This window comes from Jaculus jaculus, chromosome 1, assembly GCF_020740685.1.
Source record: "Jaculus jaculus isolate mJacJac1 chromosome 1, mJacJac1.mat.Y.cur, whole genome shotgun sequence".
Lineage (NCBI taxonomy): Eukaryota > Metazoa > Chordata > Mammalia > Rodentia > Dipodidae > Jaculus > Jaculus jaculus.
Window position 1 is genome coordinate 48,063,052 of NC_059102.1, and position 21,687 is coordinate 48,084,738.

Here is a 21,687-nt window from a genome sequence, read left to right on the forward strand (position 1 = left end):
ATTAGAACGAGACCCTTCCTCGAAAATAAATAAATATATATATATATAAATTTTAAAAACTGCTATTATTAGTCTCACTTACCCTGAACCATATATACATATATTATATATACAGCAGAAGTAGAAAGGAGGTTCCAGAAATTAAACAATGGGCTGGGGGCTGGTGTTTAGTGAGTAAAGTGCTTGCCATGTAAGAATAGCGACCTGAGTTCAGATTCCTAGCACTGGTGTAAAAGCCAGTCATGGAGGGACATGCCTCTAATCCCAATGCTAGAGAGGTGAAGATAAGGGGACACCTCAGGTTTACTGGTTAGCTAGTCTAGCCAAATCACTGCACTCTAAGTTCACCAAGAGACCCTGTATCAAAAAAACACGGTGGAAAGAAACCCAACATCCGTTTCTGACCTCCAACACACAACTACACACTTATATCCACACACATATCCATCCATACATATGTTTAAAAATATGTGTTGGAGAGATAGCTTAGTGTTCAAGAGCCTGCTTATGAAGCCTAAGGACCTTGATTTGAGGCTCAATTTCCCAGTATCCACATAAGCCAGATGCACAAGGTGGCACATGCAGCTGGAGTTTGTTTACAATGGCTGGAGGCCCTGGTGCGCCCATTCACTCTCTCTCTGCTTCTTTCTCTCTGCCTGTCTGTCTCTCTCTCTCAAATAAAGAAAGAAAAATAAACAACAAAAGAAAAACATAAAAGGATTACTGGTGTTAAGAGTGGGTGATCTAACAGCTAAAGATTGATCTACCATATGACCCAGCTATAGCACTCCTAGGCATATATCCGAAGGACTCATCTCATTTCCTTAGAAGTACATGCTCAACTATGTTTATTGCTGCTCAATTTATAATAGCTAGGAAATGGAACCAGCCTAGATGTCCCTTAACTGATGAGTGGATAGTGAAGATGTGGCACATTTATACAATGGAGTTCTACTCAGCGGTAAAGAAAAATGAAGTTATGAAATTTGAAGAAAAATGGATGGATCTGGAAAGGATTATACCAAGTGAGGTAACCCAAGCCCAGAAGGCCAAGCGCCACATGTTCTCCCTCATATGTGGATCCTAGCTACAGATGATTGGGTTTCTGCGTGAGAAGGAAAATACTTAGTAGCAGAGGCCAGTAAGTTAAAAAGGAGATATAAAGGGAAGAGAAAGGAAGGGAGAGAGTACTTAATAGGTTGGTATTGCATGTATGTAACTACAATGATTGAGATGAGGAGGTAATATGATGGAGAATGGAATTTCAAAGGGGAAGTGCGGGGGGGAGGGTATTATCATGAGATATGTTTTATAATCATGGAAAATGTTAATAAAAATTGTGAAAAAAATCAACCCCAGAAATCTTGAATAATAAAGAATAACTAATTACACACACACACACACACACACACAAAGAGTGGGTGATCTGCTACCATATGTCCCTGTGGGACCTTGTTCAGATACTTTCCAGTTTTGAAAGTCTATATCTCATGTGAAAAGGGAAAAAAATATCCATTTCAAGGCTATTCTCAATTAATAGTTCATTAACTTGAAAAACAAATGTTTGGAAATAGTTAAGTTCCCAGGCAATGACCCAATGCCAACTTTAACCATAACATTAGTGACCTATAAAACAGATAATATAAGCCTAAGCCCCAAATTCTGGAAGCAGGAAGCCATGACACACAAGAATGAAAAGAATTTCCTCCCCTTTCTTAGGACATATTAAGCTGGAATAAAATTTCGGCACAGTAGAAGTCCTTCCCACTTCCCATTGGGACTCTACAATCCTGATAGCCTGAACTTGAAATGATTTATTTAATAAATTCCAGCTTTTGACAGTTCTTGTCCGTTTTCTATGTAATTTCTAAATCCAGTTATTTAAAACCTACAAAGCTCTGTGGTTTATTTGGGTTAAAAAAAAAAAACAAAAAACCAAAGAAACAATTATGACATCTGTAATAAGGCTTGTGGTGAAAAGTTATCAAGAAAAAAATACACTTAAATACAAAGACCACAAGTAAAATGGGCGCATCTAAACTTAAGCACCTTTTAGCATGTACCTCTCGACATAAACATACGCATACCACACAATTATTATGCTAGCGATGTTCTTCCTTGCCATTCCTTCTTAGAATGCTATAACTCCTCCTGCACAATGACAATACCTAACTTAATGAAGATATTTCTAGATCTTCAAATGTATGTTTGTGGAGATTAAAAAAGAATAGATGAAATAGAAACACCAACTGTTGCTAGTCTCACTTACCCAAAGCCAGACACCTAATAGGCAGGGATAGAAAGACAATATCAGAAATTAATCACAACCCAAACACTCCTTTGTAAGGCACAGTTATATTTCTATTCTCTTCTTAACTGTTCAGTGCTATACAAGTTACTACTATGTTTTATCTAACTTTTATATTACCTCTGTACCTGCATGTTTTAAAATGCCTAGCATGGTTATCACTAATTAAATGTCTACCCCTCAGTGAATCCAAAGAAATCAACAAAACCTGAGTAACAAATTAAAAAAAAAAAAAAGAGCTGGAGAGATAGCTTAGTGGTTAAGGCATTTGCATGCAAAGCCAAAGGATCCCATTTGACTCTGCAGGACCCATGTAAGCCAGATGCACGAGGGAGCACATGCGTCTGGAGTTCATTTGCAGTGGCTGGAAGCCCTGGTGTGCCCATTCTCTCTCTCCCTCTTTCTCTCTCTGAAATAAGTAAAATATACTTCTTTTAAAATCTCACAAACCAACAAGGCAGAGAATGCTTCATCATCTGGGTAAAGATTCAAATGGCCACTAGAGGCAAAAGAGAACTTTGTTCGGCTGGACAGACGGCTTAGCAGTTAAGGTGCTTGCCTGTGAAGACTAAGGACCCAAGTTCAATTCCTCAGTACCCACGTAGGCCAGATGCACAAGGTGGTGCAGGCATCTGCAGTTTATTTGTAGTGGCTAGAAGCCCTACCATGCCCACTTTCTATCTGCCTCTTTCTCTCTCTCTCAAATAAATAAAATGTATGAAGAAAAGAAAAAAATGGAAATGGTGAATTTGTATGTTTAACTTGCACAAAATTCGCCTATTATGTAATTTACAAATAATCATATGGTAAACAAAATGCCAGGTAGAAAAATAATCCATTTTATGTTCCCTTTTTTAGACGTTAAAAAACAGTATGATGGGGATGAAAAAATAAGTCTTCAAGGACAATGAAATTAATTATTTCCTTCCTTCCCTCCCCTCCCTCCTCTTTCCTTCCCTTCCCTCTCTCCTTTCCTCCCCTCCCCCTCCCTCCCTCTCTTCATTCTTTTCACATCTCTATTCCAAAAGTCAAAAGGAAAAAAAAAAAAATTGAAGGGCAGGTCAGCTAGCTCTATCAAGTGGCCATCCCTACAATCCCACTCCAGACGAAAAGGAACCACTCAGTTCAACAAACGGGGTAACAGACGTACAGCTAGAAAATATTCTAATACCTGCTTCAATCAGCTGACCAAAAGACACAGGATAAACACCACAAAATCCAGTCTGGACCATGGCTCCATAGAAGACATTATCAACACTTTCACAGAAGCGCTGCTGGGGACCACATTTCAAATTACCACATGATTATGGGCTCAAAGATGGGCCAGGTGCCAAGTCACTTAAAGCAGATCAAGTAACATGAATCTGTGCCAACATTGTTTCACCTCAGCACTACACTTTCTAGAGGAGCTAACAATGCTCTCAATCAGACTTCTCAACCAATTGTTTTAGGAAAACAATTATGATAAAATGTAGTTTTAGCTCTAGGAAATGACTTTCACTTATTACTTTAGATGCTAGTTGCAAGTATACAAATAAGAAAACATACTTACAGATTGTATATCTTGTAATGGTTTTTATGCTTTGAATCCAAAAACCTTAAAATAAAACAAAAAGTCACCATTAACAAAAATTCACTGATGCTTGAAATCACATTAACATTAAAAGAACGAAAAGACTTTATTTTTCCTAATTGCAACTATCAATAAGTAAAAATAACTTGATTACATATCCTCTCCAACTAGTACCATGTCAGTCTTATTACATCACACAGATTTATACAATCTGAGCTATAACCAGAACTTTCCATGCAATATTTTCTTCTGTTTTCAGCCTAATGTGACATTAATAAATAACTTGAAAAGGCAGTCATATTATTTAACTCAAGTTCATAGAGATTTGAAAATCACAAGCAACCAAGTATTATTTTGTTTGTTTGTTTGTTTTGTTTGTTTTTTTTTGAGGTAGGGTCTCACTGTAGTTCAGGCTGACCTGGAATTCACTATGGAGTCTCAGGGTGGCCTCGAACTCACAGCAATCCTCCTACCTCTGCCTCCCGAGTTTAAAGGCATGCGCCACCACGCCCAGTACCAAGTATTCTTAAAAAGTATCCTTGGAATGGAGAGATGACTTAGCGGTTAAGCACTTGCCTGTAAAGCCTAAGGACCCCGGTACGAGGCTCAATTCTCCAGGCCCCACGTTAGCCAGATGCACAAGGGGGCTCATACATCTGGAGTTTGTTTGCAGTGGCTGGAAGCCCTGGCATGCCCATTCTCTCTCTCACTCTCTCTCTCCCCCTCTTTCTCTGTCTGTCACTCCCAAATAAATAAATAAACAAACAAACAAATAAATAAATAACGCATCCTGTGAGAAGCCAGGCATAGTGGCTTACACCTGTAATCTTAGGACTAAGGTAAGAGGATCACCAGCCATTGCTATATTGTAAATTCCAGGTCAGCCTGGGCTAAAATGAGAATGTGCCTCAAAACAAAAACAAAAGAAAGCTAGAGAGATGGCTTAACAGTTAAGTCACTTTAAAGCCCAAGGACCCATGTTCAATTCTCCAGGTCCCACATAAGACAGACACATAAGGTGACGCAAGTGCACAAGGGTGCATGCACACAAGGTGCACACACATCTGGAGTACAAATGCAGTGGCTGGAGACCCTAGTGCACCAAATCCCTCTCTTTCTCGTTAATCTCTCTCACTCATATATATATTTTTTTAATTTAAAAAGCTGGGTGTAGTAACACATGCATGTGATTCTAGGACTAGAGAGACAAAACAGGAGGACCCCTAAGGCTCACTGGCAAGCCAGTCTAGCCACTTTGACAAGGCCAATGAAAAACCCTGTCTCAAAAGTGATGGGCAAATGGTCTAAGTGAGATCAGGGAGGAGAGTTAATAAAAATTTAATTGAAAAACAGGCATGATGGTCTACGCCTTTAACCCAGCACTTGGGAAGCAGAGGTAGGAGGATTGCATGAGTTTGGGGCCACAATGAGAATACATAATGAATTCCAGGTCAGCCTGGGCTAGAGACCCACCCTACCTCGAAAAACCTAAAGAAAAAAAATAAAATTAAGTTGAAGGTGGAGAGATGGTGCTTGCTTGCAAAGTCTGACAACCCAAGTTTGATTGCCTAGTACCTACCTAGAGCCAAAAGCACTGAAGTGGCTAGTCTGCCCATTCTCTCTCTCCCTCCCACCCCCAAATAAATAAAATATTTTTTAAAAATTTAAATTGTGAGCTGGGCGTGGTGGCGCACACCTTTAATCCCAGCACTCGGGAGGCAGAGGTAGGAGGATTGCCATGAGTTCAAGGCCACCCTGAGACTCCATAGTGAATTCCAGGTCAGCCTGGGCTGGAGTAAGACCCAAACCAAAAAAAAAAAAAAAAAAAAGAAGAAGAAATTTAAGTTGTTATGAATAATCCATATAGAAAAACTACTTTTATGCTAGCAAATGACATGTGTTTTAAAAAGGAGAGTTTGGACAGAAGTACCCTGTGGGGGTGGATAATGCTGTGCCCAGAAGCCATAGATTGTTAGAAAAAATTCAATGCCTGGAGTGGGTCACCTTCCAGTGACCTGGTGGCCAGAGTCCCTGATCCCCACCCTTCTCCAAACCCTACAGGCTACTGCCAAGGCTCTTGGTTGCCAACCAGAACTAGATGGTAAGGCCCTACTGCTGAAGACTCCACATGCTTGGGCTGCAGGGCACTGAGAATTGGAAATGAGCAAGAAGCCTTCTCCCTGATGACTAGCTGTCAGAATGCTAAAAAGAGCTATGTTGTACACAGCCTTTTGGAGAGAAGTCATCAACGGTGTTAACCAGCAATGGTCCCTGCAAGCTAGACAGCTCAAATGTGCCAAATGGTGCAATAGTGGGTTGTATGTTTGGGGGAAAACTAACTGCTCTCTGATTGGACTGAAGGCCTGCTCCATGGGAGGGAAATAATGCCTGGAATACTAACAATTGAGTACTAATGAAGCCTGTGGCTGGGAGGTTATAAGCCCTAGAGGAGTATAATGCCTGCTGTTGCCTGGCTAAATGTGCGTGTATGTCCATCAAATTGCTGCCTATATGTTACTCTAGTCTCATTTTTGGTTCAATAAGTTTTCAGATAGCAGTGACCACTAGAGTGACTCAAAACTCACCACAGTGGGCTATCTGAGGTTAAAAAATTTGCCCCTGCAAAACCTAAGGACCCAGGTTCAATTCCTAGTACCCACATAAACCAGATGCATGTGGTGGCACATGCATCTGGAGTTTGTTTACAGTGGCTAGAGGCCCTAGCATACCCATTCTCTATATCTGCCTTTCTCCCTCTCTCAAATAAATAAATAAATAAATAATTTTTTAAACTCACCATAGTGCTAGGAAGTAGTGACAGCACTAAGTGAGACATCTCTATCACACCCTCCAAGGCTCAGGGACCACTGTGGAAGAGGTGGAAAAAAGACAGGACTGCTTAAAATACTGTCCTCCAGATACAAAGTGGCCTTGATATTCATGACCTTACAGTGGCTGATGCTACCTACACAAGACCTGCATAACAATGACATTATCAAAATAAGAGAGAAAGGGGTTCAATGGAGGGAGGATTTAGAAGGGAGAAATGAAGGTCCTGGCAAAGGATTATTTATGATCATGGCATGTTGCCTATCTATTCTTTTGGAAGTTTTCCATAAAAAGCTTAAAAGGAGGGCTGGAAGGATGACTTAGTGGTTAAGGTGTTTGCCTGCAAAGACTCCCCAGGACCCACATTGGCCAGATGCACAAGGGGGTGCACATGTCTGGAGTTCATCTGCAGTGGCTGGAAGCCCTGGCACGCCCATTCTCTCTTTCTCGGTCAAATAAATAAATAAAAATAATTTTTTTAAAAAAGTTTTAAAAGTACTGGAAAGATGGCTCAGTGATTAAAGGGGTTTGCTTGCAAAGCTGATAGCCTGGGTTTGGTTTCCCAGTATGCACATAAAGCCAGATGTACAAAGTGACACGCATCTGGAATTCACTTCTAGTGGCAGGAAGCCCAGGCAAGCCCATTCTCTCTACCTTTTTCTCTGCGTCTCTCAAAAAAAAAAAAAACATATCTTTTTTGGCAGTGACCTTGGGATGACTCAGAAGGTATCATAGTGCTGGAAAGAAGTGATCAGAATGCTCAGTACTGTAATACCTCTATCACACCTTCCAAGGCTCAGGGTCTAATGTGGAAGAGGTGAGGGAAAGAATGTAAGAGCCAAAGGAAGGGTAGTACTCCTTACAACGTGCTCCTCCAGTCACAAAATGGCCTGTATATCTATCCATGACCTCATAATGCCTGACACTACCTACACAAGACCATCATAAGAGGAGGAAAAGATAATGACATCAAAATAAAAGAAAGACTGATTGAGATGGGGAGGGGATATGATGGAGAATGGAATTTCAAAGGGGAAAGGGGGGGAGGGATTTTTTTTATAATCATGGAAATGTTAATAAAAATTGAGAAAAAAATTTAAAAAATACATATCTTTTAAAAAAGTTAGGAAAAGATGGACACTATTCCTGAGGAGCAACATCATCTGAGGTTGTCTTCTGACCTTCATATGCACATATGTGTCCAAGTACCTACACACACACACACACACACACACACACACACACACCCTACATGAACATGCAAGCACACATATATGAACACACCAAAATCCTAAAAATTCAGCTATTATTGTTTTTCAAATGAAAAATAAAGATATTATAAAGCACTAAGTAGTGCTGGGCATGGTGGTGCATGCCTTTAATCCCAGAACTTGAGAGGTAGAGGGAGGTGGATCACTGTGAATTCAAGGCTACCCTGAGACATAGTAAATTCCAGGTCAGCCTGGGCTAGAGTTAAACCCCACCTCGAAAAATTAAAAACTAATAATAAAATAAAACTACCAGTAATAACTTACTTCTGTGCAAAATTTATTAAACATTTTCATATGTATAAGCTAATTTGACCCTCACAAACATCTGAGAGATAGACCTTACATTTTTACAGAGGAGGGAAATAGGTTCCAAAAGATTATAGGACTGGAGGTATACAGCTAGTAAGTAAAACACTCATACCCCAAAACCACTTTCTCAAAACCATTAGTTATGAAACTAAACAACAATTATAGGTACCACAAGCACTTACTACATTCTAGGCATTATTTTTAAGTATTTTAGATATATGTAAATTTTTAAATTTTCAGTTCTATGAGGTAGATAACAGAAGGATAGAAAAGACAGATCTAGTGAAGCTGGCCCGGAATTTACTAGGTAGCCAAGGATGACATTGAATTTCTGATCCTAACACCTCTCTCAAGTACTGGGATTACAGACCTATGCTACCGTGCCTAGTTTATGTGATCATGAGTAAAACCAGGACCTTGTACATGCTAGGCAAGCACTCTACCAACTAAGTAACATACCCAGGCCAGACAGGAGTTCAAATTGAAGGGATGTATGATTGCCCAGTAAAATGAATAAAAATAGACTCAAATAGAAGCATACATTATCTTCATGTAATTTCTGAACACTAAGAAAACAAAAGAAGACCTAAAATCTGTCAGAAAAGAAATGAGAATATTGAATATTAATGACAACATTAGCTGTTACAAAACACTGGGCAAATCCTGATTTTGAGAAAAAGTTAGTTTTATCCTAGAGCTCTATACAAAGTTAAGACTTACATATCATGGGTGAACAAAGCATTTTTAAATAAGCAACCTCAAGCAATTTTGCTCTCCACTCTTGGGAAATCAGTAAAAGATGTAAACCATCAGAATAAGACTGGAAAACGATGAAAGATGATAGCTTCTAGAAAATGAAGACTCCAACTCAAGAAAAAGAAGAAAACAATCCCAAGAATGATGGCAAAAGGTCATCTCAGGTACACTGCCTCACAGGAATTCAAGAAGGCACCTTGTTCAGAAGGAAAAGCAAGAGGCTCCAGAGGAAGGAAAACTCCTAAGAACAACAAATGTGCTCAAACATGGTGAGATTCACAGAATTAGGGGCATCTGTAAGTGAATTTAAAAATAAGAGCTAGGTGTGGTGGAACACATCTTTAAAACCAGCACATGGGAGGCTGAGGTAGGAGGACTGCTATGAGTTAGGGGCCATCCTGAGACTAATTCCAGGTCAGTCTGGGCTACAGCAGGACCCTGCCTCAAAAAACAACAACAGGGCTGGAGAGATGGCTTAGCGGTTAAGCGCTTGCCTGTGAAGCCTAAGGACCCCGGTTTGAGGCTCGGTTCCCCAGGTCCCACGTTAGCCAGATGCACAAGGGGGCGCATGCGTCTGGAGTTCGTTTGCAGAGGCTGTAAGCCCTGGCGTGCCCATTCTCTCTCTCTCCCTCTATCTGTCTTTCTCTCTGTGTCTGTCACTCTCAAATAAATAAATAAATAAATTTTAAAAAACAACAACAACAAAATAAATAAAAATAAACAATATGCTACAATATACTTGTCTCTTACTCAGATGAACATATTCTTGAAAGACAGTAAAATATCAGAAGAGGGAAAAAACAAACAAAAGATTGAGGAACTTCACAACATTTAACTACTAGTATATCTAATTAATTCTTGATATGATTGGTTACTTTTCTACTACCATTAGTTTAATAGAAACAAAGGAAACTACAACTCTAGGCATATTTTCAACTAAGAATAAGGAACAAGTTCAAGTACAAAAGCCAGGAAACAGGGAGAAAGTGTTCATGTAATTTTGGAGTTCACGTCAGACAGGGAAGGAAATACTGGCATTTTTAGATATGATATGGATCAGTAAAACAGATTTCAAAAGCTTCATTTTAAGTAACAGCCTGTGAGTCCAAAACCCAATCTAAAAGGAAAGACTTAACTAAAATTTCATACAGCAACTACAACTGATTTTTTTTTTTTCAAAGTAGGGTCTCACTCTAGACCAGGCTGACTTAGATTTCACTGTGAAATCTCTCAGGGTGGCCTTGAACTCACAAGGATCCTCGATCCTCCTACCTCTGCATCCCGAGTGCTGGGATTAAAGGCGTGTGCCACCACGCCCAGCTTTTAAAAAAAAATTTTGTTATTATTTTTATTTATTTATTTGAGAGCAATAGAGAAAGAGGCAGAGAGAGATAGAGAGACAATGGACATGCCAGGGCCTCCAGCCACTGCAAATGAACTCCAGACGCGTGCGCCCCCTTCTGCATCTGGCTAACATGGGTCCTGGGGAAACAAGCCTCGAACCGGGGTCCTTAGGCTTCACAGGTAAGCGCTTAACCGTTAAGCCATCTCTCCAGCCCATCATCCAGCTTTAATTGTAATCTTCTAAAAAAGTAAAGGTAGAAAAACAAATTTTCTTTCATTTTTTAAAAATGAAGCCAGGGGACTGGAGAGATGCCTCAGCAGTTAAAGGCACTTGTTTGCAAAGCATGATGGGCTGTGTTCGATTTCCACGTAAGCCAAATACACAAAATGGTACAGACATCTGGAGTTCATTTGCTGTGGCAAGAAGCCCTGGAATACCCACTCTCTCTCTGCTTACAAATAAATAAATAAATTTTTTTAAATATGCAGCCACGTGTTCTGGTATATGCCCATAATCTCAGCACACCTGAAATCCCAAAGCTCGGGAAGCAGAAATGAAAGGATTCCTGTAAATTTGAGGCCAATCTGATCTTGGAAAAGTCTAAGCCAGCCAGGGGTACAGAGGAGGAGTCTTTGCCTCAGAAACAAACAGTAGACTAGAGAGATGGCTCAAAGGTTATAGGTGTTTGCTTGCAAAGCCTGGCAGCCTGGGATTCAATTCCCCAGTACCAACATAAAGTGAGATGTACAAAGTGGTGGGTGCATTTTCAGTACGGAAAGGCCCTGGCATGCCCATTCTCTCATTCTCTCATTCAAACACTCAATCTCTCTCTCTCCCCTCTCTCACTGTTTAAAAAAAAAAAAAACAGTAATAATCTATGAATTTGGATTAAGGCTTTCTAGGATTCTTTTCTGCAACGAACAGATATTTAAAGACAACAAACCAATTTAGCTGCAGATAATTAATCATTCACAAGGCTCAGATTCGAAAGGGACATTTGGGGGGGTATATAAAAATAAATGAATTCAAAACAACAGCATCTAAGAAGGAATAGAAAACAAAAGGGTGGAGCTAGAGAGATGGCTTAGCGGTTAAGTGGCAGAAGAAGCCTAAGGACCCTGGTTCAAGGCTCGATTCTCCAGGACCCACGTTAGACAGATACACAAGTGGGCGCACGCGTCTGGAGTTCCTTTGCAGTGGCCGGAAGCCCTGGCGTGCCCATTCTCTCTCTTTCTCTATCTGCCTCTTTCTCTGTCACTCTCAAATAAATAAATAAAAAGAAAAGAAAAAAAAAGGGATGGAGTAGGAATAGAGCTATAGAACAATTTATTAAGTATAACTGCAAAAGTTAGACAGTTGTATGATACTAGAAACGGAAAAGGGTTCTTAAATTCTCATCCCACTTTCATCTTCTCTGCCTCAAAGAAAAATCCTAGTCAGTCATAGTAGATAGCTATAAAAACATTTTCTTCCCAATAATTGAAGCAAAGCTCTCTCTTATTCGGTTATTTATTTAAAAGAAAGAGGCAGAGAGAAAATGAATGGGTACACCAGGGCCTCCAGCAGCTACAAACTCCAGACACGTGTCACCTTGTGCATTTGGCTAACATGGGTCTTGGGGAATCAAACCTAGGTCTTTTGGTTTTGCAGGCAAGCACCTTAACTGCTAAGCCATCTCTCCAGCCCATAAGCAAAGTTATTTGTTAAGAAATATTCCTTGGGCTAGAGAGATGGCTTAGTGGTTAAGCGCTTGCCTATGAAACCTAAGGACCCCGGTTCAAGGCTCAATTCCCCTTCCTCCCTCCTTCCCTCGCTCCCTCCCTCCGTTTCATTGGGATGAGGATGGTTATGTATATATTAACTCCATATTCAATTTTCTTTTCTTTTTTTTGTTTTCCAAGGTAGGATTTCACTTGAGTCCAGGCTGACTTGGAATTCACTACGTAGCCTCAGGGTGGCCTTGAACCTCTGTCCTTAGGCTTCTTCCGCCACTTAACCGCTAAGCCATCTCTCTAGCTCCACCCTTTTGTTTTCTATTCCTTCTTAGATGCTGTTGTTTTGAATTCATCTATTTTTATATACACCCCCAAATGTCCCTTTCGAATCTGAGCCTTGTGAATGATTAATTATCTGCAGCTAAATTGGTTTGTTGTCTTTAAATATCTGTTCGTTGCAGAAAAGAATCCTAGAAAGCCTTAATCCAAATTCATAGATTATTACTGTTTTTGTTTTTTTTTTTTTTTTTTTTAACAGTGAGAGAGGGGAGAGAGAGAGATTGAGTGCACAAAGGGACACACCTGTCTGGAGTTCCTTTGCAGTGGCTGGAGGCCCTGGCACGCCCATTCTCTCTCTCTCTCTCTGCCTCTCTCTCAAATATATAAATAAAGAAAATATTTTTTTTTTAAAGAAACCAACTGCTTAATCACACAACTACAGAAAGGTAACCACATTAGAAACATCACCATTTTTTTTCCCCGAGGTAGGGTCTCACTCTAGCTCAGGCTGACCTGGAATTCGCTCTGTAGTCTCAGGGTGGCCTTGGGCTCACAGAGATCCTCATCCTCCTACCTGTGCCTCCCGAGTGAGTGCTGGGATTAAAGGCGTGTGCCACCAAGCCCAGCTTTTACAAACATCACTTTTGCCAACAAATTTCTAAACACTTGACAATATTCCTTTTGCTAAGGTTGTAAAGAGGCACTCAAATATTTAAGTGTTAATATATCAACTCCATAGCTAAAAGGTAAAGTTATCTCATGGAAGCATTTGTGAAAGAACACCAAGATACATGCAGGAAGATATTTATTAGGGTATTTACTTCTGGGCTTTTGTTTGTTTGTTTGTTTTACTTTAGAACAGGATCTCTTGATACCCAGGCTGGCTTCAAACTTACTAAATACTTAAAGGTGACCTTTAACTCCAAATTCTCCTGCCTCCACGTTGAGTGGTATTGAGATCACAGGTATGTGCCACACTCCAGTTTGTGCATGCTAGGTGACCGTGCTATGTCCCCAGCCCTTTGAGCACTATTCAATGGCAAAAAAAAAAAAAGAAAAGAAACTTCAATATCCATCATGACTATTATGCTATGATGACAAAATGGATTAAAAAGCACCTGATAAAAAAAAGCCATAACAAGTCAGATGTGGTGGCGCATGCCTACAATCCCAGCACTTTGAAGGCCAAGATAGGAGGATCACTGTGAATTTGAGGCCACCCTGAGACTACAGAGTGAATTCCAGGCCAGGCCACCCTGGGATAAAGCAAGACACTACCTCAAAAAAAATTAAATAAATAAATAAAAAGCCATGACAATTATTAAAACTTCTTAAGATATATGTAGTTTTCTAAAAGCGAGATAAGAATAGTATTTTCCCTTTATTTGTAAAAAGTAATTAGAGCTGGGGAGTTTTAATCCCCACACCCCAGAGAATGGAGGTTCATCAAGTAATACCTCTTATGTAAATGATTAAGTTTCTAAAATACCTCAAACATGTGGCTTGAAGAGCTACTGCGCTGCAGAACACTTCACATGCAGGGAAAGCAGTCTACCCATTCCAATTCCAGAACTGAGGCTGGATGCTAACCCAGGGTAGCCTTCTGAACCTTGCCAGTACAACTCTTCACAGGCTTCTTCATGAGTACCTTTATCTCAATCTTACAATAAGCCTGTACCTTGGTCTTCACAGGCTGCTATCGCTAAATTCTTAAACTGGTACAGCTGTTTATTTTTGAGATCTGTTCTCACTATATTGCCTAGTCCGATTTCAAAACTGTGGCCTAAAGCAAACCTGCTACCTAAGTCCTTTGACTATCTCAGTCTACCACCATGAATAGCTGGATTTAGTAGTTTATAAACAGAAATTTTTGTCTACAGTTGTACAATCTATAAAGTTGAAGATTACAAAGATTAAAAAAAAAAAAAAGAGCCAGGCATGGTGGCGCACACCTTTAATCCCAGCACTTGGAGGATGATCACTGTGAGTTCAAGGCCACCCTGAGAATACATAGTGAATTAACTCCAGGTCAGCCAGAGTGAGACCCTACCTCAAAAAAAAAAAGAAAGAAAGAAAGAAGGAAGGAAGGAAGGAAGAAAGGAAGGAAGGAAGGAAGGAAAGAAGGAAGGAAGGAAGGGAAGAAAAAGCAGGTAAACAATTAAAAAGAGTGCAAATAAGGTTTCTAATTGTATCCCTCTTCAGAAGAAAGGTCTGAAGAGAAGGGATATATAAAGTATAAGAATGTGTAGGTAAACTTTGTCATCTTTAAGCTGTTCAGCAATCCAACTGGAGAGAAGCTCAAGAGGGCAGGCTCCAGACACTGAGTCCTGGTGAATGAGGCAAGGTGCGGGTAGGGGCAGGTGAGCCACAGATTCTTCAAAGACATCACGAGAGGAGCCCAGAGCTCAAGCAACCACTGGAATCCAGATATGGCAGCAGTGGAATAGAAAGTGTTTGGGCAGAAATGCCACGGCAGATTGCTGTTGTCACACCTAGCCATGCCTTGTTTCCTGAGTTTATCTGTCTTCTAAACCTGGTTGCAAGGAGATTTTAGGGTTGTACCTACCTCCAGCAGATCCAGGAGACCTACCCTAAAAGCAAAACAAATCAAAACCCCAACAAACTCCAGAAAAGAAGGAGTTTTAGAGAGATCGCTTGATAAAATCCAAATTCCAGTTTTGACAAGGCCAAAATACATACATACATACACGCGCACACACGCACACACACACACACACACACACACACACATCTTTTTCCTTCTTTCCCTCTCTCCCTCTCTCCCTCTATCAAATTCTCATTCTTGGGCTGGAGAGATGGCTTACTGGTTAAGCGCTTGCCTGTGAAGCCACAGACCACAGTTGGAGGCTCAATTCCCCAGGACCCACGTTAGACAGATGCACAAGGGGGTGCACGTGTCTGGAGTTCATTTGCAGTGGCTGGAAGCCCTGGTTCACCCATTCTCTCTCTCTCTCTGCCTCTTTCTCTGTCTGTCTCTCTCAAATAAATAAATAAAAATAAACAAAAATATTTTTTTAAAAATTCTCATTCTTTCCCCCCTCTAGGGGAATGTGGGCCATTCAAAGGGAAAAAGTAAATCAACATAAACTATCTCTGAGAAAGATCAGATGATAAATTTACTAGACAAACATTTTAAAACTGTCTTAAGAACACTCAAAAAGCTAAAGAAAGATGGATAAGGTTAAAAAAAATTAAAGCAGAATGGGAATATCAGTGATGTGACCGAAAAATTACAACTTGGTGTATTGGAACATACCTGTAATTCCCAGAATTTAGAAGGCTGAGGCAGAAAGATAAAAACAAAACATGGAATTTCAAAGGGGAAAGGGGGGGTAGGGAGGGAATTAACATGGGATTTTTTTTATAATCATGGAAAATGCTAATAAAAATTTTAAAAAGAAAGATAAAAACAAAACAACAAAAAAAAAGACAGAAGGCTTAGCAGTTAAGGCTTGTGAAGCCTAAGGACCCAGATCAATTCCCCCAGTACCCACATAAGGCAGATGTGCAAGGTGGTGCATGTGTTTGCAATGGTTAGAGGCCATTCTATCTATCCACCTCCCTGAAACTACATAGTGAATTCCAAGCCAGCCTGAGCTAGAGCGAGACCCTATCTTGAAAAATAAAAATAGAACTACTCAGAAACCCGTATTGAGACAGATTATCATCAACCTATAAAAAGACAAAAACAGCTGGTATTTAACTGAGCTGGTCGAGTTCTTGCCTAGCGTGCATAATACCCCAGGTTCAATCTCCTGCACCACATAAACCACTCCCAGGGGTGCACACCAGTAATCCCAGCACTCAAGAGGTAGAAGCAGAAGGATCAAAAATTCAAAGTCATGTTCTATACTACATAGTGTGTCGGAGGACATCATGGCATACATGACACCCCATCCTAAAAACAAAATAAAGCCACGTAAAGCAGATGCACAAAGTAGCTCAAGCTTGTGCAGCTCGTCTGCAGCAGCTACAGGCCCCAGAATGCCTGTACTCTCTGTCTCACTCTCTTTCTGCTTGAAATAAATACAGATTATTTTTTTTAAAAAAAGAACAGAATATTTGAAAAGTTTCTTCAGTGAGAAAATGTATATAATGGCACATAAGGAAGAATACAGGCTCTTATAAATGGGCAAGGAAACTGAGTTAATACACAAGACAATGGTAAGTCTTTTCCAAAATAATACCACAACCTCACTCTTGAGAGTTATAATGCACAGAAGCATAGTAAAGACTCTGCAATCAGACTAGCTTGCCTGTTAAACCTTCATTTTCTGGCTCATTAGGGATAGAAATATTCTCAAGCTGTACCCCATAAACACATGAAGCATCAATTTGTTAGAGCCTGTTTAGATTTATACCAGATAATACATACATCAGGTACCCCTCATACTGGTCTAAGGGACAACATTGAGACATACATCATAGAGTGATCAATTATCTGAGTTCATATTACTATTAGCTCAGACGAACAGCTTAGTGGCAATAAGTAAGTAGGGAGAAAAGTAGTAACTCAGAGGAAAAGAAAGAAAAAAGAAAAAGGTGGGAAAGTTAGCTCTTAACCTTTATTCTAAAAGACATCCCTGTCCTCCTCTGTCAGTACTGATTCAAGAGTTAGCAGAACATCAACAATTAAGACAGCAAAAACTGCAAACAAACAGGGCTGGAGAAATGGTTCAGCAGCTAAAGGCCCATGTTTGTAAAACCTGCCCAGGATTCAAGTCCCCAGTAAAGACCCAATAAAGCCAGATGCACAAAGTTGAGAGTTCACTTGTAGTGGGAAGGACATTCCCATATACTCACTCACTCTCTTTCTCAAGAAAGACAGCAAAAACTGCAACTTGATTGATTTTTCCTCTCCCCTTTTGTGTATTTTGTATAGCAATTCTTGATTTTAAGAAGTAACCTTAATTGAAGAAGTTAAATATTTGCCTCAAACTTTGAGTACCAAGTACATCTAATATAAAATTTCACATTGCTATAATGCATATACTCCCTCAAAGCCATTAAACAGTGAACAATGTAAGCATGAAGATATCTGCAATTTGTTTATTTTACACAAAGAAATGATGCAACATAATGACAAAAGACAAACTGCAAAAAGAGATTTCGTATCTGCAAAATGACAGTAAATACAATTATCCTTTGAACAGCCCAACAGAGAGCAAAGAAAATTCAACTGAAAGGTCTTACTAATATAAAAGTACAGGGTTGAAGCCGGGCATCGTGGCACACACCTTTAATCCCAGCACTCAGGAGGCAGAGGTAGGAGGATTGCTGTGAGTTCAAGGCCACCTGAGAATACATAGTGAATTCCAGGTCAGCCTGAGCTAGAGTGAGACCCTACCTTGGGGAAATAAAAAAAAAAAAAAAAAAAAGTACAGGGTTATAGTTTGAATAGTAAGGCCTGGCAGAAGTCGGTCAAAAAAGTGATAACCTAGCCGGGTGTGGTGGTGCACGCCTTTAATCCCAGCACTCGGGAGGCAGAGGTAGGAGGATTGCCATGAGTTCAAGGCCACCCTGAGATGACAGAGTTAATTCCAGGTCAGCCTGGACCGGAGTGAGACCCTACCTCGAAAAACCAAAAAAAAAAAAAAGTGATAACCTGGGCTGGAGAGATGGCTTAGCGGTTAAGCGCTTGCCTGTGAAGCCTAAGGACCCCAGTTCGAGGCTCGGTTCCCCAGGTCCCACATTAGCCAGATGCATAAGGGGGCGCACGCGTCTGGAGTTCGTTTGCAGAGGCTGGAGGCCCTGGCGCACCCATTCTCTCTCTCTCCCTCTATCTGTCTTTCTCTCTGTGTCTGTCGCTCTCAAATAAATAAATAAATAAATAAATAAAAATAAAAGAAAATTATTAAAAAAAAAAGTGATAACCTTTGAAGGTGACAGTAGGCCTTTGTTTCTGCATATGCTCTCTCCCTGCTTCCTGGTTTGCCACATCTCTTGCACATATGCCCTCCATTGCAAACTCCGTTAGAGCTTCTGATGCCACAAATGGACAGTCGTAAAGAGTGGCTATGCCCTGCCTTCCCTAACAGGATAGCAAAATCCTTCTGAAATCATGAAGCTAAAATCTTAAACTGTTTGTCAGGTATTCTGTCACAGCCACACAAAAGTAACTTTACAAAAGGTATATGAGGGCTGGAAAGATGTCTGAACAGTTAAGGTGCTTGCCTGCAAAGCCTTACGATCCAGGTTCAGTTCCCCAGTATACACATAAGCCAGATGCACAGGTGGCATGCACATGTGGAATTCATTTGCAGTGGCTAGAGACCCTGGGCATGCCCATTCTACCTGCCTCTTTTTCTCTCAAATAAATAAATAATAAAAAAATAAAAGGTACATGAAAAATGAAACATTTCGCCTAAAATGTTACCAATTTGAATCAGAAAAGGAATCATTATTATTGCTAATATCCCCAGCAACTCCAAGTTAATCCATTATTCAGATACTGAACACAATGTTCCATTGAAGAAAGTCAATAAAACATCTTCTTGGGCTGGAGAGATGGCTTAGCGGTTAAGTGTTTGCCTGTGAAGCCTAAGGACCTCAGTTCTAGGCTCGATTCCCCAGGACCCATGTAAGCCAGAAATGCACAAGGTGGCACACCTCAATCACAAGGATATTCTTTTTAATTTTTGTTTATTTTTATTTATTCATTTGAGAGCGACAGAGAGAGAGAGAAAGAGGCAGAGAGAGAGAGAAAGGGAGGGAGAGAGAGAGAATGGGCATGCCAGGGCCGCCAGCCACTGCGAACGAACTCCAGACGAGAGCGGCCCCTTGTGCATCCCATGGGTCCTGGGGAATCAAGCCTCGAACCAGGGTCCCTAGGCTTCACAGGCAAGTGCTTAACCGCTAAGCCATCTCTCCAGCCCCACAAGAATATTCTTGTTGAGCATGGTAGCACATGCCTTTAACCACAGCACTTGGAAGACATAGGCAGGAGGATCACTGTGAGTTCAGACTACAGAATGAATGCTAGGTCAGCCTGAGCTAGAGTGAGACCCTACCCTGAAAAAAAACAAGGAGAGAGGGGGAGGGGTACCATGCCTCAAAAGAAAACACAAAGATACTTGTACAGTGAGCAGACAACTCCCCTCTATTCAGAATACTTGTACCTTTTTTAGTTGTTTATTTTTATTATTTGAGAGCAACAGACAGAAAGAGAAACAGGCAGAGAGACAAAGAGAATGGACACGCCAGGGCCTTCAGCCAGTGCAAACGAACTCCAGGTGCATGCACCACCTTGTGCATCTGGCTTACATGGGTCCTGAAGAATCAAGCCTCAAACCAGGGTCCTTAGGCTTCACAGGCAAGTGTTTAACTGCTAAGCCATCTCTCCAGCCCCACTCATACCTTTTGTCAGTAAAACTAAAGTACTAATTTAGCTTGGTTGTAAGTTAGTCCTTGGGTTGATACAGATCATCTTGTGAGAATATTACATGCAGAGCCTGAAGAGGTCTGACAAGTACTTTGGTATCTAGCTTTCTCTGGTGACCCATACCTAGCCAACTGCTCATTTTCCACATTCTCCACCTGTTAATTCAAAATATTCCTCCCTTATTCTTTTTCTATGGCCTATTTCATTTTCTGTGCATGTATTATCACTGATAGCACTAAACAGCCCCCACGGCCTGCACAGTTTTAGTTCCTTCCACTATGTTCTGCCTAACAAGACAGCAAAGGCATTTCCCTATTTTCAAGTTTAGCAGTAGCTCTGACATCCCACATAGCACCTAAAATTATAATAGAAACCAGAGTAGTAGGGGTTTTCTGAGAGGGTTTTGCCTTTGTCTTGGTAAATTTTATACACACTAAAATTTAATTCTGAGAAAAATCTACACACTACAAAAATTTAAATGAACAGATCTAAATTCTACAAAAATTACACACTTAAAAATATGTAGTTCATAAAGGGGTATAAGGTCATATACTTATACCCTTATTATGAAATAATTCTACCTCTACATAATACTTTTTGTAAGTTACCTATCCAGTTAAATCCTCATGATCAACAAACATTTCTATTAAGTCTCAGGAAACACACTTATGAAAAAATATAAAGGACATAATCCAGAAATTTAACTGTAAAATCCACTAAGGCAATTCAAAGCCAACAATGGCAACAAAGCAAGACCCAACAATTAATTAATTAGAAGTATTCAAAATTTATCATTATTCATGCACTATATATTAAGACACACAAATTCCAATGTCATAAATGTCAACAGCAAGTGTATTTAAAAATAATATTTAAATAGGTTTTAAGAAAGACATTTCTCTGAACTAAATGATAATTATACTTAGAAATTATGGAAAATTATAAAAATAATTAAGGTCTGGCATGCCCCCACAGTTACTAAATACTAATGGTGTAAAAATTGTTCTACATAAAAATACATGACACATCAATCATCATTACCTCAGTATGAATAAATATAGCTGAGTAAACTTACTCAAGGATTTACTACTTAAGTCCAAAAGTGAAATATAAAAGATTAAAATCTCACTGTAATAGGATCCAGGTATTAACCTGGTGAGAGGAATCTTATGAAATGCAAGAATGCACGATTACATACATTCAGTTCCTATCAAATTAGCTGCATCCCACTAGGGTCTACTATGTAGTTTAAGTCACATAAGACTGCGTAGCAATAAGGTAGACACCACAATGTATATCTGTTCCTATCTTTCAGAATCTTTTCTAAATGAAAATACAACATTAAGTGTAATTCATTAATATTTGAAATAGAAGAAGAGATCTTACCTTACTACATCATCAATATTGTTCCTGTATACACCTTCAAGTCTTTCTGCAGGAAATCCCATAGCAATAATGTTTGGATAAATATCTGGATATTTAAGTTAAGGAAATATCTGAAATATGCAATATTTATGCATGCATTTTAAAATATTAGCTAGTTCCAAAAAACTTTCCTCACTATAGCTATAATAAATAAAAGGTTGTCAAATGTACTTGTCTACAACCTATCATGTATAATTAAGAAACACTGGTACATACATTCTTTAGAAAAAATTCTCAAAACAATTTTACAACAAAGTAACATTAAGAATCCTCTACTTAGTACAGTAAGCTTGACCTGAACATGGTAGCACATGCCTATAATCCTACCACTCAAGAGGCACTGTAGTCAGAGGCCACCCATTGTGAGATCCTGACTCTAAATACTCTCTTTCTCTCTCCTCTTAAAAAAAGCAGAGCTTGAAGTAAGTTCATTGCCATGTTTACAGTATTTATGCATATAATAAAAATAAAGCTC

At 39.8% G+C, this 21,687-nt stretch overlaps 1 protein-coding gene across 1 annotated transcript in view; it reads right to left on the reverse strand.

Moving 5' to 3' along the window:
- Pten (phosphatase and tensin homolog) overlaps window positions 1-21,687 on the reverse strand; it is a 92,205-nt gene that overhangs the window by 37,152 nt on the left and 33,366 nt on the right. Inside the window, exons 3-4 of the mRNA XM_045151405.1 lie at window positions 21,174-21,258; window positions 3,861-3,905 (exon numbers count right to left, since the gene is read on the reverse strand). Coding sequence (XP_045007340.1) covers window positions 3,861-3,905; window positions 21,174-21,258 — 130 coding nt within the window. The remainder of the gene's footprint in view (window positions 1-3,860; window positions 3,906-21,173; window positions 21,259-21,687) is intronic.